This window comes from Rhinolophus sinicus, chromosome 4 (assembly GCF_057876585.1).
Source record: "Rhinolophus sinicus isolate RSI-liver-muscle chromosome 4, RSI-T2T, whole genome shotgun sequence".
Taxonomy (NCBI): domain Eukaryota; kingdom Metazoa; phylum Chordata; class Mammalia; order Chiroptera; family Rhinolophidae; genus Rhinolophus; species Rhinolophus sinicus.
This window is the reverse complement of record NC_142504.1, coordinates 63,163,437-63,177,428: the sequence shown is the minus strand read 5'-3', so window position 1 is coordinate 63,177,428 and position 13,992 is coordinate 63,163,437. Positions and strand designations below refer to the sequence as shown.

General features: G+C 40.6%; 1 protein-coding gene and 1 pseudogene across 12 annotated transcripts in view; both read left to right on the top strand.

Annotated features, from left to right (window-relative positions):
* LDLRAD4 (low density lipoprotein receptor class A domain containing 4) overlaps positions 1–13,992 on the top strand; it is a 612,879-nt gene that overhangs the window by 388,591 nt on the left and 210,296 nt on the right. Inside the window, exon 2 of one of the 12 annotated variants that reach the window (XM_074340424.2) lies at positions 7,133–7,229. The exons of the other annotated variants lie outside the window; for them this stretch is intronic. Within the exon in view, the coding sequence (XP_074196525.1) occupies positions 7,169–7,229 (61 nt within the window). The 5' untranslated portion in view covers positions 7,133–7,168. The remainder of the gene's footprint in view (positions 1–7,132; positions 7,230–13,992) is intronic. 12 annotated transcript variants of the gene reach the window in all.
* Positions 7,258–9,926, top strand: LOC148758393 (keratin, type I cytoskeletal 19 pseudogene; annotated as a pseudogene).

Sequence of the window (13,992 nt, the reverse complement as noted above, 5' to 3'; positions counted from 1 at the left end):
ACACAAAGCAGCAGAACTCGACAAGCCTCCCACAGAGCTCCCTTGGGCTGCAGTTTTGTTAGAAATATACAAGTGAAATTTCTGGGGGCGAATGGTTTTCCCATTTTCACTCTGACCAGCACAGTTATGAGAGCTCTACTTGTTCCACATACTCCATAGCACTTGGTATTGTCTGGCTTTTTAATTCAGCCATTTCTGGTGGGTGGGTAGTACATATTATATTGAAGCTTTAATTTGAATTCCCTACATGACTAAGTGACTTTTTCATGTGTATCAGTCATTTGAAATTTTGTAATTCTGTTTTAAATAGAAGTTTGTTTTTTTCCTTATTAAAATTTCTATGAGGGCGATCATTTCTCTTCCATCCCCCAACCATAATACAGTTTAGGAAACTTAAAAAATTTGCCTCCTATTTCCAGGAAGTATAGCAAAAGGCACACTGCCCTCAGTGGTGGCCGAGAGCCACAGCTGGCTAGGTCTTTCACCTTTTGCTCCTCTTGTGGTGGAAGTCTTGCAGGTGGGCATTTGAGCTAAAGGATTTCTCAGGCCCTTGCTATTTGGGTGGAGATGTGATCAGAAAAGTACAAAGGCATGTTGGCTCAGGGAGCCTTCATGACCTCTTGGCCGTGCCACATGGCAAGAACAGAGAGATGGTGTCAGAGGAACAGAGCCGGCTCCCCTGACCTGGTGAGGTGCCATCCTGCTCAACTAGGGAGAAGTGCCAAAGCCTTGGCGAAGAGGTGCCGATCACAGCATCAGCTTCATAGCTTGCTGCTGCAGCCATTGCTTTATTTCATTGTCAAGGTTTTTAACATCCATAGGCTACCTGCATGCATTAATTAATTAATTTGTTAATTTCTTCTTTAATTCATCCAGTGTCATGAGCTCTTGCTATATCTTCAACATTGAAGATAAAACACCAAATAAACATAGCCCCTGCCTTCACGGAGACCAAAAATAAACAGTACACATATAATGTAATGCCAGGTGATTACAGGTGCCCTAGAGAAGAGTGACATGGGTGGGGAAGGGCTAGAGAGTGGTGGCAGCAGATGGCGGAGAGTCTTCGAGGACGCAAGATTTGAGCCGAGAGCTGAATCAAGTGAGGGAGTACCCGCATGGCCATTTCATGGAAGAGCATCCAGGCACAACGAACAGCAAGGCAAGAGGATGCTTGTGTTGGAGGGACAGCCAGGAGCTCAGAGGGGCTCAGAGGTCAGAGGCCTGGTTAGGGTCTTATGGTCCTGGGTGAGGAATTTGAATTTTACTCCAAGTGAAAGGGGAAGGTAGTGTAGGGATTTGGGCCAGGAAAATCATGAGCTGACTGGGGTTTTTAAAGGGTAACCCTGGCTACCTCATGGAAAAGAAACCATCCAGCATACCTGCCTCACTCCCAGCTTACCCTTTTCCCCAGACTGTCAGGGACTTCCAAAGATGCCTTTGCCCCATTTCCTCCACTTGCCTCCCGTCTGCCTCGTGTATCATTGCTCTTGCTTCAACTTTCTTCTCCTGAGTCCTAATCCCTACATTTATGCCCGGGCAGTGAGAGTATCCAAGGGCGATGCAGGGGCAGGACCCACTAAAGAAAAGCTGACACCCCCTTAAGTGCCCCTCTGTGCCCTCCATACCCTGCTGTCTTGGAGGGAAGAGGACCAAGATTGAAATATGCTGTGAATGTTGTGATGGCTCAAAATCTCTGTAGTCTTTCTTCCCACCACCCTTCCGTGTGCATTTCTGAAGTACAGAGGTCACATGAGAACTGCACTGGCAGCGATTTCTGTTAACCGGCCTAAAATATTGATTGTCCAGCACCTCCTATGGACTTGTAAGGGGTATGAGGCCTCTGCAGACATTTGACTGGTGTTTGCCTTAGGTATTTTTACTTGTAATAGAATCATTGTTATTTTTTATCACTTAGGAACTCGTTGGTATGTTCTTCATCTGATGTCCTATGTCTCCTGCTCTACAGACGCACACAGCACACTCATATGCAAACACTCACATGTGAGCACTGATGCCCTGTTATATCCATAGCAGATACGTAGGTTGAAAATATTTGTCAGGACTCGTAAGTCAACGTACTGAAGTTCCCAGAGCAATAGGGCATGGATGGAGCCTTCCTTGGAGAGGCTTCTTAACACAGACAGGCATGTAATTGTGCCATAGCAAAAGCCCTTTTCCAGTGTGTGGGTCAGAGTCACATCTCTGTTGTCAAAGAGATGCTGCATTAAAATACCCATAGAATCTGTTTGCTACTTTAATTTGAGTGACTTATAGGAACCTGGAATAGAAGAGGAAGGGAGGGGATTATATGCCAGGCATGAAGAAAAATGGCTAAACGATGAATAAATGTTACATACATCTTTTCCTTCTGTTAAGTAACTCATGATAAAAGTAAATAAAACCCAGATCTTCTCCATTTAGAAGGTATGTGGCCAAGTGAAGTGGAGTGCTTATCCTAAATCTCCGTAATGATTAGAAAACTGCCATTAGTTCTTCAGAGACCAGGAGACTTGTGTCTGGGATCCACCATCTACCTGAAGTGCTGTCTGCCAGTAACTCATCATTATGGGGTATAAAGCTAATGTACCCAGAATGACTTACTGTGACCTAATGTGGCCTAGGTATTATTTTCCCTTAGGCTTTGTTTATAACTTTGTTACCAACTATTATGAAATGATAATAAGTGAACTACATTAAAATTGAACATTTTTTCACTTTATCCTTTTGTGAGATTTATATTTCAAAATATTATAGCCCGAGTTAAAAAAATTTACATGGGTATGTTCAGTTTCTGAAAACTATAACTTGTGATATGTGTGCTTTTCTATATGTATATTATACCTTAATAAAAAAAATAGAAATTATAGCCTAAAACACTTTAAGCCTACCTTATCTTATGATTTATAGGTATTTCCAGGAATGGTTTCTGTAAGGAAAAAAAAGAATCTTAAAATCAAAAAGTGAACTTTCTGCTGTCTCCCTGACAAGTATGGCCTTGGTCACTGGATAATGTTTTGCCATGTGGGCTGGCCAGAGCGGCTGGTCCGAGGGTGTGCAGATGAGGGTCTGCTCACCATGAGGACTATTGGGCCACGTGAAAAGAGAGAGCCAGGACATGAGGCAGGACTGAGGCAGCCTCTTAAGAATCTGTTCTGTAATGTAGTGAATAAGAAGTGCTTTCCCTCATCTGGCAGTACTTTCTCATCAGAGGATATGAAATAGTGGGTTTTGGTGTTTTTTTTTACAACCAAGAGTTTACCAGATCTTGGCTGTGCCAGAATCTGCAGTCCTTGGCACAGGACAGGGAGAGGCAGAATGAAGCCTCCTATACTACCCCTCCCTTTAGATATTCTGCCTCATCTCTCTAATGACAATTTCTGTGACCCTCTCCTGAATTTCTCAGAGGTCAAAAATTGGCAACAGAGCAAATCCCTGAGCTCCAGGAGGGATTCAGTTGGGAGAGGGGGTCACTCCGCTGCCATCTAGACCCACCCTATGGAAAAGGCAACAGACTCTATTCAACCTGCTACATACCATTGAGAGGGTCCTGTGTGGTTAATGATGAGGGGTTGAGTAAATAATTTATTATAAATGTTTACCTGTAAGGCAACTGGGATAATTAAACATTCCAAGAATTATTTTTCTGCCTGTAGCTGATAACCTCTGGAACCGAAGACTAACGGCCGACCGTCAATGGCTCTGTCACTGAGTGCATCCATCACAGTCAGTCTGTAGATTTTTGTGTGCATGCCAACTTAATGACAGAGATTTTTGGAGAGAATCTCTAAGACAGACACATTTAAAATTGAATGGCAATAAGTTTGACTTGCTACTTTTTAAGATACATTATATGTTTGAAATAATTAATAGCTCGTACCATTGAATCTAATTTTTGTCTGTTTCCTTTACAGATATATGGTGTTGCTAAGTGTAATTTAGTAACCCATACTTAAGATGCCAACATTTGATTTTATAACAAAAGAAACACTTGAGTGTAGCAAGGATGTAATAAAGCAGTAAGGTTAATGTCAAATGGCCCAAAGGTGAGTTTTATACCCATTTACAGGCAAAGAATAAGAACTAGAACTAGAGGCCAAGATCTCTTTCTCAGCCGACTACTTTTCCCATTAGGTGACAGCGTGAAGTTCTGTGTCTTGTCATTCCAGAGCTTTGCATGTTGGTACTATTAGATCACTGAGTTTGCAGTACTCCACAAAGAGGCTTTCATTAAGCACTGTTTCCATCAATTTATGGATGGCTATTAAGCTTGCTTCATTGTATCTAGCACTGTAATACTATGTTTTATGTATGTAATTAATTCAATATAGATAATTTACGTTACTTTCATGTAGTTTTTGCCTCCCATTCACTGTTGGTTCACAACAGAGCTAATAAAGGTAGACAAGCATTTAAGGAGGAGTTGAAAATGCAGCTTGCCATTCTCTAAGACCTATGCCACCACATGCCAAGTCTGGGCAGAAACAGGTCATGTTCATGTTCCCTGAATGGTCAGGGAGGGCTTGAGACTATAAGGAGACACCGTGAAGACTCAGAAATACAGAGGTGTATATGTGAGTGTCCTGCTTTGAGGCATTCAGGAAGGTTAATCTCAGTATTTCGCTTCTATGTTTCTGGGTTTTGACAGAATCCCCTGAGAAGCTTTCCTCTAATTATAACTTGCCACTGTATGAAGTGACACCCCTTTCACTGCCCAGGATTTTGCTTGTTCCCTTTGCCTTGCTGTAAAGGTAAAAATCATGTGGAACATCTATTTTATTTACTATAACAAAAGTGATTATCCCTTCCTCCGTGTCCTAATTCCAGCTTGCTTTTGTTCATTCACTCTTCTTATAATCTGTCAGGAAGCAACGTCTCCTTAGTGAATACCTCTTCCCTGACCCAGAAGGACAATCGAATTCCCTGAAGAAGACACAGTATGGCTGAGGAGTATTGTCTGACCTTACCCAGAGGTGGGGCTCCCACAGACTGGAGCAGCCTCAACGAAGGTGTCCAGGCTTTTAGATATTTTCCAGGAAGACGTTGGGTGTGGTAAATTTGACCCTCCTGTGAATCTCTCTGCACGTAAGCACCAAATTTGCACCCGAGCTGGGGACATGCCCAAAATTCTGAAACTCAAGATTCCCTGCAGGGGTCTTGCTGTCCAGACGACGGAGCTCTCTGGCCAAAGCCTAAGTACCTAGGTCATCTTGGCACCCCGTGGGAGCACCAGGTCAGGCCGCAGCCCCACCGTCCCCATTTCTTCCATCCTCACTGCTCACCTACTCCTCCTGTCTCACAGTAGGGGATGTCTCTGCCATAGCAAATGTCTCTACCCTAGTAAAAGGGTATGGTAAATAAAGGGGAATCCTAAAACATAACCCCTGTCTTCTAAATACCTTGACATATTGCCCACAACCAACAAATTTCATTGTTTTCAAGCAATTTTAAAACCATTTTTCATCAGCCTACCAATACTGGGGATGTGCATGCCCTTCATCTGCAGGCCGGTCCTCACACTCTGGTCTTCCTTTTCAATTGTTTAAATCTTTATTTGTGTTTTGCACAACAGTGTAGTTCTGTGTAAAATGTCATAAAGTTTCTTTTTGCATTTTTGTTAGACCATGGAGTCAGCTTTTCAGACTAGGAAAAATTAAGAGAGTAATTTAGATCTTAGAAATATTAATTGCTAAAAATAATTTATATAAAAGCAAATAAATCATTTTTCCCTCTTTTTTGCACTGTGTGCCTCTTGCTGCTTCTGGCTTTGGTGTCCCTAATGTTCTGCAAAGAAGGGTATTCTTAGTTGGGAATTGCTTTGAATGCTTTTGAAATATTTTCCAATATTTGAATAGTATCCTCTCATTAAGTCATAGAACACTCTCAGGCTTGTAACATAAGATTTTTTTCTTCTTTAAGAAGAAACTTAGGAAGGCCAAGATTCAATGGGTTTTTTTTTTGTGCCGTACCAGGAGATCCCAATGCAGGGCTGAGAGCAGAACACAATTTCTTGACTTTGTCCACCACTGGCCCTTGCTATTTTAGAGAAAAAGAATACATGGAATAGGCAAAGGGAGGCAGAGGTTAAAGCCATGACCCGCCATGGTCCTTAGGAAGAAGAAGGTTGTTAGATTGGGCCTCCCACATCCCCTGTTGGGCCCCTGCTTCCTCCCATCTGTGTGCAGGATGACTCAAGAGGTCCCCACTTCCTAAGGAGGCTCTGGCCGTACCCCACAGTTTGGAAGCAGGCATGCTGGCCCCAGACATAATAATTGCCATGCTGCTATCCTTGAAGGTGGCGTGGAGACCCATCAGCAGTGGTTACCAGGAGGCCATCATCCCTGTGTTTGGAGGAGAGTCGACTGAAAACATTACCTAGCAACAAAAAGAGCTGGAGTGAATTAGGGAGAAGAAGTGGGGTGGTTGTTATTAATCATGCTGAGATCGTGCATTGTGGTTTAAAATGGAAAAGGAAGGGACAGATTAAATATTGACATTCACTGAATTCCAACTGTGGTAGCTTTTGGCTTGTCTGACACAAAAGCATATATTTACTAGAAGGGGAAATAAAATCATCTAACTTCTGCTTCAAGGGGCTTCAGTTGAGAGAGAGAGAGAGAGAGAGAGAGAGAGAGAGAGAGAGAGAGAGAGAATTCATTTTCAGCCTGACCTCCGTTGAAGAGCTTAGTTACTGATGTCTGTAAAAGCTTTTTCTGAATGAGTTCACAATGCAGTATGCCCACTGAAACATATTCTGTCTTAAGGACTTCTTTCAAGTCTATGTCTGAGTTTTTTAAAACAAGTGAAATATCTTTTCTTATAACACATATTGATAGTATGCCAATACCATAGAAAATATGCATTAAATAAATGACATTTAATAGTGGGAACTTGCAGAAAATATGTAGCCTGTAAGAAGTTCGGGCGCCCCCACTGCCTCCCAGGACATAGGCTTATCAATGAATTATTAAATGATTATTAAGCAAGTCTAGTAAAATGATAATTTGTAATTTGATGTCTTCTCTCTGTACATGTGTTTCAAGGCTACTTTTTTCTGGTTGTTACAATAGTGAGAGTGAACCTAATGGGCTAATACTCAGTTTAAGATACAGTTTAACCTTTTTTAACTCAGTCCTAGTGCCCCCGGCCTCCTGGCACGGCAGTTACAATGACTTTCAAGGTCTTATTTGGCATCGAGGAGAGATTTCCAAGTTCACCAAGTTTTCACAGTGAGTAAATCATTGTTTGAGAAAATGACATCTTAATTTAAATGTATGGGACTATTCAGAAGGGCTTATATATGGTGGGATTCTGAGGAAAGACTATTAAAATTCCAATCTACATTCATAAATGCAGAGTTTCATCATAGAAGTGAAATCAGAAATCATTTGGTCTAATGGCCTCATTTTGTAAATTGGGGAACAGTTTGAATTCCGGTGTCAGAAAGGTGAATGTAGATGGGAGAAGGGAGATCGGAAGTTGAGAAAATAATTGAACACAAATCTCTTTTGTTCTTTAGTTGACAAATCTCAGAGCTTAAAATTTTACTGACAAATGAAATTGTAAATGTATCTCATCTGTTTTTCTAAGCCTGGCTTCCATCAACCAATGTTTTCTATTCATCATCCTAAGAAACAGCTTTGGTGCTGTCACTTGCAGTGAGTCTATTTATTTATCTTTTAGAGGAAATACTTTCCTGAAGTATGAGACAGTGTTCTTGAAAGGGGGTTATTACTAATAATGTGGCTTAGTAAAAAGGCACATATCAAGGATTCTTAAATCTTCCCTTAGCTGTTTCCTCAGAATTGGGTCAATAATCTTTGAAGTAGCTAAGATGGGTCAGGTATAGGTTAATAAAATTCCAAATTTTAGAACAAGAAAGGTCACTGGGTCTCGCCCCCTTTCTTTAGGCAATAAACATATTTATTTTGTACTGAGATGACAACTGAAACTTAAAGGGATTATATGCCCCACCTAGATCACATAGAAAAATTGTAAGCACTACTATTTTACAAAATTAAGCAAACTCAAAGATCTCCATTCATCTTCTAACTCAGATTGCCTTTACCTTCAACTGCCGGCCTCTTTGTGGAATTTTTCCCCATTAATTTTTCCTTCCCTTTAAGATCCTTCTTTTAATTCTATAACAAACCCCAGGCTCTCTTGGCTGTCCTGCCACCCCTTCTTGGCCTGGAGGAGTTGGGCTTTGTCTGGAGGAACAGGAAGAGTTATTATGTGGAGGGCAGGCACCAGCTGTTCTGCATCAGTACCAATGAGAACACAGGAGGAAATGAACACCAGTGGCAGCTTTGAAGATTTAGGTTAAGCATAAGGAAATGAATCCTGAGTCATGAAGACCATCAGGAACTCAAGTAGATTATTAAGGAAGATTGTGGTATCTGGTCTTCTAGAAAAACGGAAAACACACCTTAAAAATAAGGCACCTTCGCTACCCAGAATGATTTTCATGGGGTCTTGCTTGCAGTTAGGGGATAAACCAGATGACGACCCATCTTCCCTCTTGATTCTAGTAAAAGATTTTCAGGGGATGATGTTTCCGCAGTCAGTAGCACAGTCTAATGCTTAACATGTCTTTTGCTGAAAATATTAATTCCATCTTTTCATCTGACCTAAATCTTTCCTGTGTAAGTTAAACTTTGTTCCCAGTGGAGGTGAAGAGCAGAAGAGATCAGAATTCAACCTTTAAAGTATCCAGTTAAATTTAGAGTATTTTGCGTTAGGGGGACTCAAGAATTGGCACTGTACTGGGTCACATCATTGGATGGTTTCAAAAAGAAGGACATCACAGAAATTTGACTCTTGGTTTTGGTGTTAGAGTCAAAGTCTCCCATAGCTGAGTTTAATAAAGGGATAGGGAGGTGAGAGGAAAAGAGTGTCATTTCAAGGTTTGTGGCAATTACTGCCAAAACACTGCATTAATGTAAGCCAAATTAAAAACACATAGTATAGATTCCTCCAGCCACTGCAACTCCACCGGCCAGTATTGCAGCATCCTCCTTCGACATGACTTCCTACAGCTATGGCCAGTTGTCTACCTCCTCATCCTTTGGGGGTCTGGGCGGTGGCACCGTGCGCTTCGGAGCGGGAGGCGGCTTCTGTGTGCCCAGCATCCATGGGGGCTCGGCTGGACACAGCGTGTCGGTGTCCTCCACCCGCTTCGTGTCCTCGTCCTCCTTCGGGGACTACTGTGACGGCTATATGGGCGCCCTGGCCGGGTCCGATGGGCTGCCAGTGGGCAACGAGAAGGTGACCATGCAGAACCTCAACGACCACCTGACCTCCTACCTGAATAAGGTGCGTGCCCTGGAGGCGGCTAACAGTGACCTGGAGGTGAAGATCCATGACTGGTACCAGAAACAGAGACCCGGACCCTCGCGAGACTACAGCCACTACTACAAGACCATTGAGGAGCTGCGGGACAAGATACTTGGTGCCACCATTAAGAACTCCAGGATTGTCCTACAGATTGACAATGCCCGTCTGCCTGCGGATGACTTCCGAACCAAGTTCCAGGTGGAGCAGGCCCTGTGCATGAGCGTGGAGTCCGACATCAACAGCCTGTGCAGGGCGCTGGACGAGCTGACCCTGGCCAGTGCCGACCTGGAGATGCAGATCGAAGACCTGAAGAAGAGCTGGCCTACCTCCAGAAGAACCATGAGGAGGAAATCAGGGCTCTACTTTTCTACAGAAACATTGCAGGCCAGAAGGGAATGGCAGGAGGTACTCAAAGTGATGGAAAACAAAGGCCTGCAACCCAGATTGTTTTATCCAGCAAGGCTATCATTTAAAGTTGATGGAGAGATAAAGAGCTTCCCAGAAAAGAATAAGCTAAAGGAATTTATTACCACCAAGCCATCATTGCAAGAAATACTAAAAGGACTTCTGTAAATAGAAGAAAGATGAAAACAATCTAACTACAAATTTAAAAATGGCAATAACTATGTACCTATCAATAATCACTTTAAATGTAAATGAATTAAATGCTCCAGTCAAGAGACATTGGGTGGCTGAGTGGATAAGAAAGCAAGACCCTTGTATATGCTGTATACAAGAGACTCACCTCAGATCAAAAGACAGAAACAGGCTGAAAGTGAAGGGTTGGAGTAAGATATTTCATGCAAATGGAAATTAGAAAAAAGCTGGAGTTGCAATACTTATATCTGACAAAATAGACTTTAAAATGAAGAACATATTAAAAGACAAAGAAGGGCACTACATAATAATAAAGGTAAAGATCCAACAAGAGGACATAACCCTACTAAACATCTATGCACCCAACATAGGAGCACCTAAATATATAAAACAGATCTTGACTGACATAAAGACAGATATCAACAGTAACACTATCATGGTAGGGGACTTCAACACACCTCTGACAACAAGGGACAGGTCTTCCAGACAGAAAATCAATATGGAAACAATGGCCTTAAATGACACATTGAACCACTTAGACTTAATCGATATTTTCAGAGCATTTCATCCCACCAAAGTTGCAGAATACACGTTCTTCTCAAGCTCACATGGAACATTTTTCAAGATAGACCATATGTTAGGCCACAAAACAAGTCTTGATAAATTTAAGAAAATTGAAATATACCAATTGTCTTCTCTGACCACAGTGCTATGAAATTAGAAATGAACTACAGGAAAAAAACAGGAACACACACCAATTCATGGAGGCTGAACAACATGTTACTAAATAATGAATGGGTCAACCAGGAGATCAAGGAAGAAATCAAAAGATATCTTAAGACAAACGAAAGTAAAAACACGACGACCCAAAATCTATGGGATGCGACGAAAGCAGTCCTAAGAGGGAAATTCATAGCATTGCAGGCCTACCTAAAGAAACAAGAAAAATCACTAATCAAAAGTTTATCTTCACATTTAAGGGATCCGGAAAAAGAACAGCAAACTAAGCCCAAAGGGAATACAAGGAAGGAGATAATAAAGATCAGAGCGGAAATAAATGAAATAGAAACCAGAAAAACCATACAAAAGATCAATGAATACAAGAGTTGGTTCTTAGAGAAGATAAACAACATCGACAAACCTTTAGCCAGACTCATTAAAAAAAAGAGAGAGGACCCAAATTAATAAAATCAGAAATGAAAGAGGAGAAGTGACAACAGACACCACAGAAATACAAAAACTTTTAAGAAATTACTATGAGCAACTGTATGCCAACAAATTTGACAATCTGGAAGAAATGGACAATTTTCTAGAGGCATACAACCTTCCAAGGCTAACTCAAGAAGAAACAGAAAACCTGAATAGACTGATTACCACCAGGGAAATTGAATCAGTAATCAACAATCTCCCAACAAACAAAAGCCCTGGACCAGATGGCTTTACAGGTGAATTTTACAAAACGTTCAAAAAAGAATTATCACCTATTCTCCTCAAGCTCTTCCAAAAAATCCAGAAGGAGGGAAGTCTCCCAAACACTTTTTACAAAGCCACTATCACCCTGATCCCAAAATCAGACAAAGACACTACAAAAAAAGGAAACTACAGGCCGATATCTCTAATGAACATAGATGCAAAAATCCTCAACAAAATATTAGCAAACAGAATTCAGCAATGCGTTAAAAAGATCATACACCATGATCAAGTGGGATTCATCCCTGGTATGCAAGGGTGGTTCAACATCCACAAATCAATTAATGTGATGCACCACATTAACAAAATGAAAAATCACGTAATCATATCAATAGATGCAGAAAAAGGATTTGATAAAATCCAGCAGCCATTTATGATAAAAGCCCTTAGAAAGTGGGAATAGAGGGATCATGTCTCAATATAATAAAGGCCATATATGATAAACCCACAGCTAACATCATACTCAATGGGGAAAAGCTAAAACCATTCCCCTTAAGATCAGGAACAGGGCAAGGTTGCCCACTTTCTCCACTTCTATTCAACATAGTGCTGGAAGTTCTAGCCACAGCAATCAGACAAGAAAAAGAAATAAAAGGCATCCAAATCGGTAAGGAGGAAGTAAAATTGTCGTTATATGCAGATGACATGATACTATATATAGAGAACCCTAAAGACTCCACCAAGAAACTATTAGAGCTGATAGATGAATTTAGTAAAGTAGCAGGATACAAAATTAATATTCAGAAATCAGTTGTATTTGTATATACCAATAATAAAACATCAGAAGGAGAAATTAAAAAAAAAATCCATTTACAATTGCTTCAAAGACTATAAAATACCTGGGAATAAATTTCCCAAAGAAGTATAAGATCTGTACTCAGAAAATTATAAGACACTGAAGAAAGAAATGAAAGAAGATACAAATAGATGGAAATGCATACCATGTTCATGGATAGGAAGAATTAATATAGTTAAAATGTCCATACTGCCTAAGGCAATATATGTATTCAATGCAATTCCTATTAAACTACCAATGACGTTTTTCACAGAAATAGAACATATAATCCTAAAATTTACATGGGACCATAAAAGACCCCAAATAGCCACAGCAAAGTGGGAGGTATAAGATACCTGACATCAAATTATACTACAAGGCTACAGTAATCAAAACAGCATGGTACTGGCATAAAAACAGACACATAAATCAATGGAACAGAATAGAGAGTCCAGAAATAAATCCATGCCTATATGGCCATTTAATCTATGACAATGGAAGCCAGAATGTACGGTGGGGTAAAGACAGTCTATTCAATAAATGGTGCTGGGAAACCTGGAAAGACACATGGAAAAAAAATGAAGCTGGACCACCTCCTTACCATATACAAAAATAAATTCAAAATGGCTTAAAGACTTAAATATAAGATCTGAAACCATAAAATTCCTAGAAGAAAATATAGAAAGAAACTTCACAGACATTACCTGGACTAAGATTTTTACTGATATATCCCCTCGCGCGAGGGAAGAGAAAAAATAAACATGTGGGATTACATCAAACTAAAAAGTTTTTTCACAGCAAAGGAAACCATGAATAAAACAAAAAGGGATCCTACTGAATGGGAAAAGATATTTGACAATGAAATATTTGATAAGGGGTTAATATCACAAATTTATAAAAACTCACTCAACTCAACTCCAAAAAACAAACAACCCAATTGAAAAATGGGCAGAGAACTTGAAGAGACATTTCTCCAAAGAGGTCATACAAATGGCAAATAGACATATGAAAAAATGCTCAACATCACTAATCATCAGAGAAATGCAAATCAAAACCACAATGAGATATCACCTAACCCCAGTCAGAATGGCGATCATCAACAAGACAAATAGTAACAAATTTTGGAGAGGCTGTGGAGAAAAAGGAACCCTCATACACTGTTGGTGGGAATGCAGACTGGTGCAGCCATTATGGAAGGCAGTGTGGAGGTTCCTCAAAAAATTACGAATAGAATTACCATATGACCCAGCAATCCCTCTCCTGGGTATCTACCCAAAAAATCTGAAAACATTTATACCTAAAGACACGTGTGCTCCAATGTTCATTGCAGCTTTGTTTACGGTGGCCAAGACATGGAAAAAACCAAAATGTCCTTCGATAGATGAATGGATGAAGAAGTTGTGGTATATATACACAATGGAATACTATTCGGTGGTAAGAAAAGATGATATAGGAACATTTGTGACAACATGGATGGATATTGAGAGTGTAATGCTGAGAGAAATAAGTCAGACAGAAAAAGCAGAGAACCATGTGATTTCACTGATATGTGGTATATAAACCAAAAACAACAAAAGAACAAGACAAACAAATGAGAAACAGAAACTCATAGACACAGACAATAGTTTAGTGGTTGCCAGAGGGTAAGGGGGGCAGGGGGTGGGGGGTGGGAGATGAGGGTAAGGGGGATCGAATATATGGTGATGGAAGGAGAACTGACTCTGGGTGATGAACACACAATGGGATTTATAGATGATGTAATACAGAATTGTACACCTGAAATCTATGTAATTTTACTAACAGTTGTGACCCCA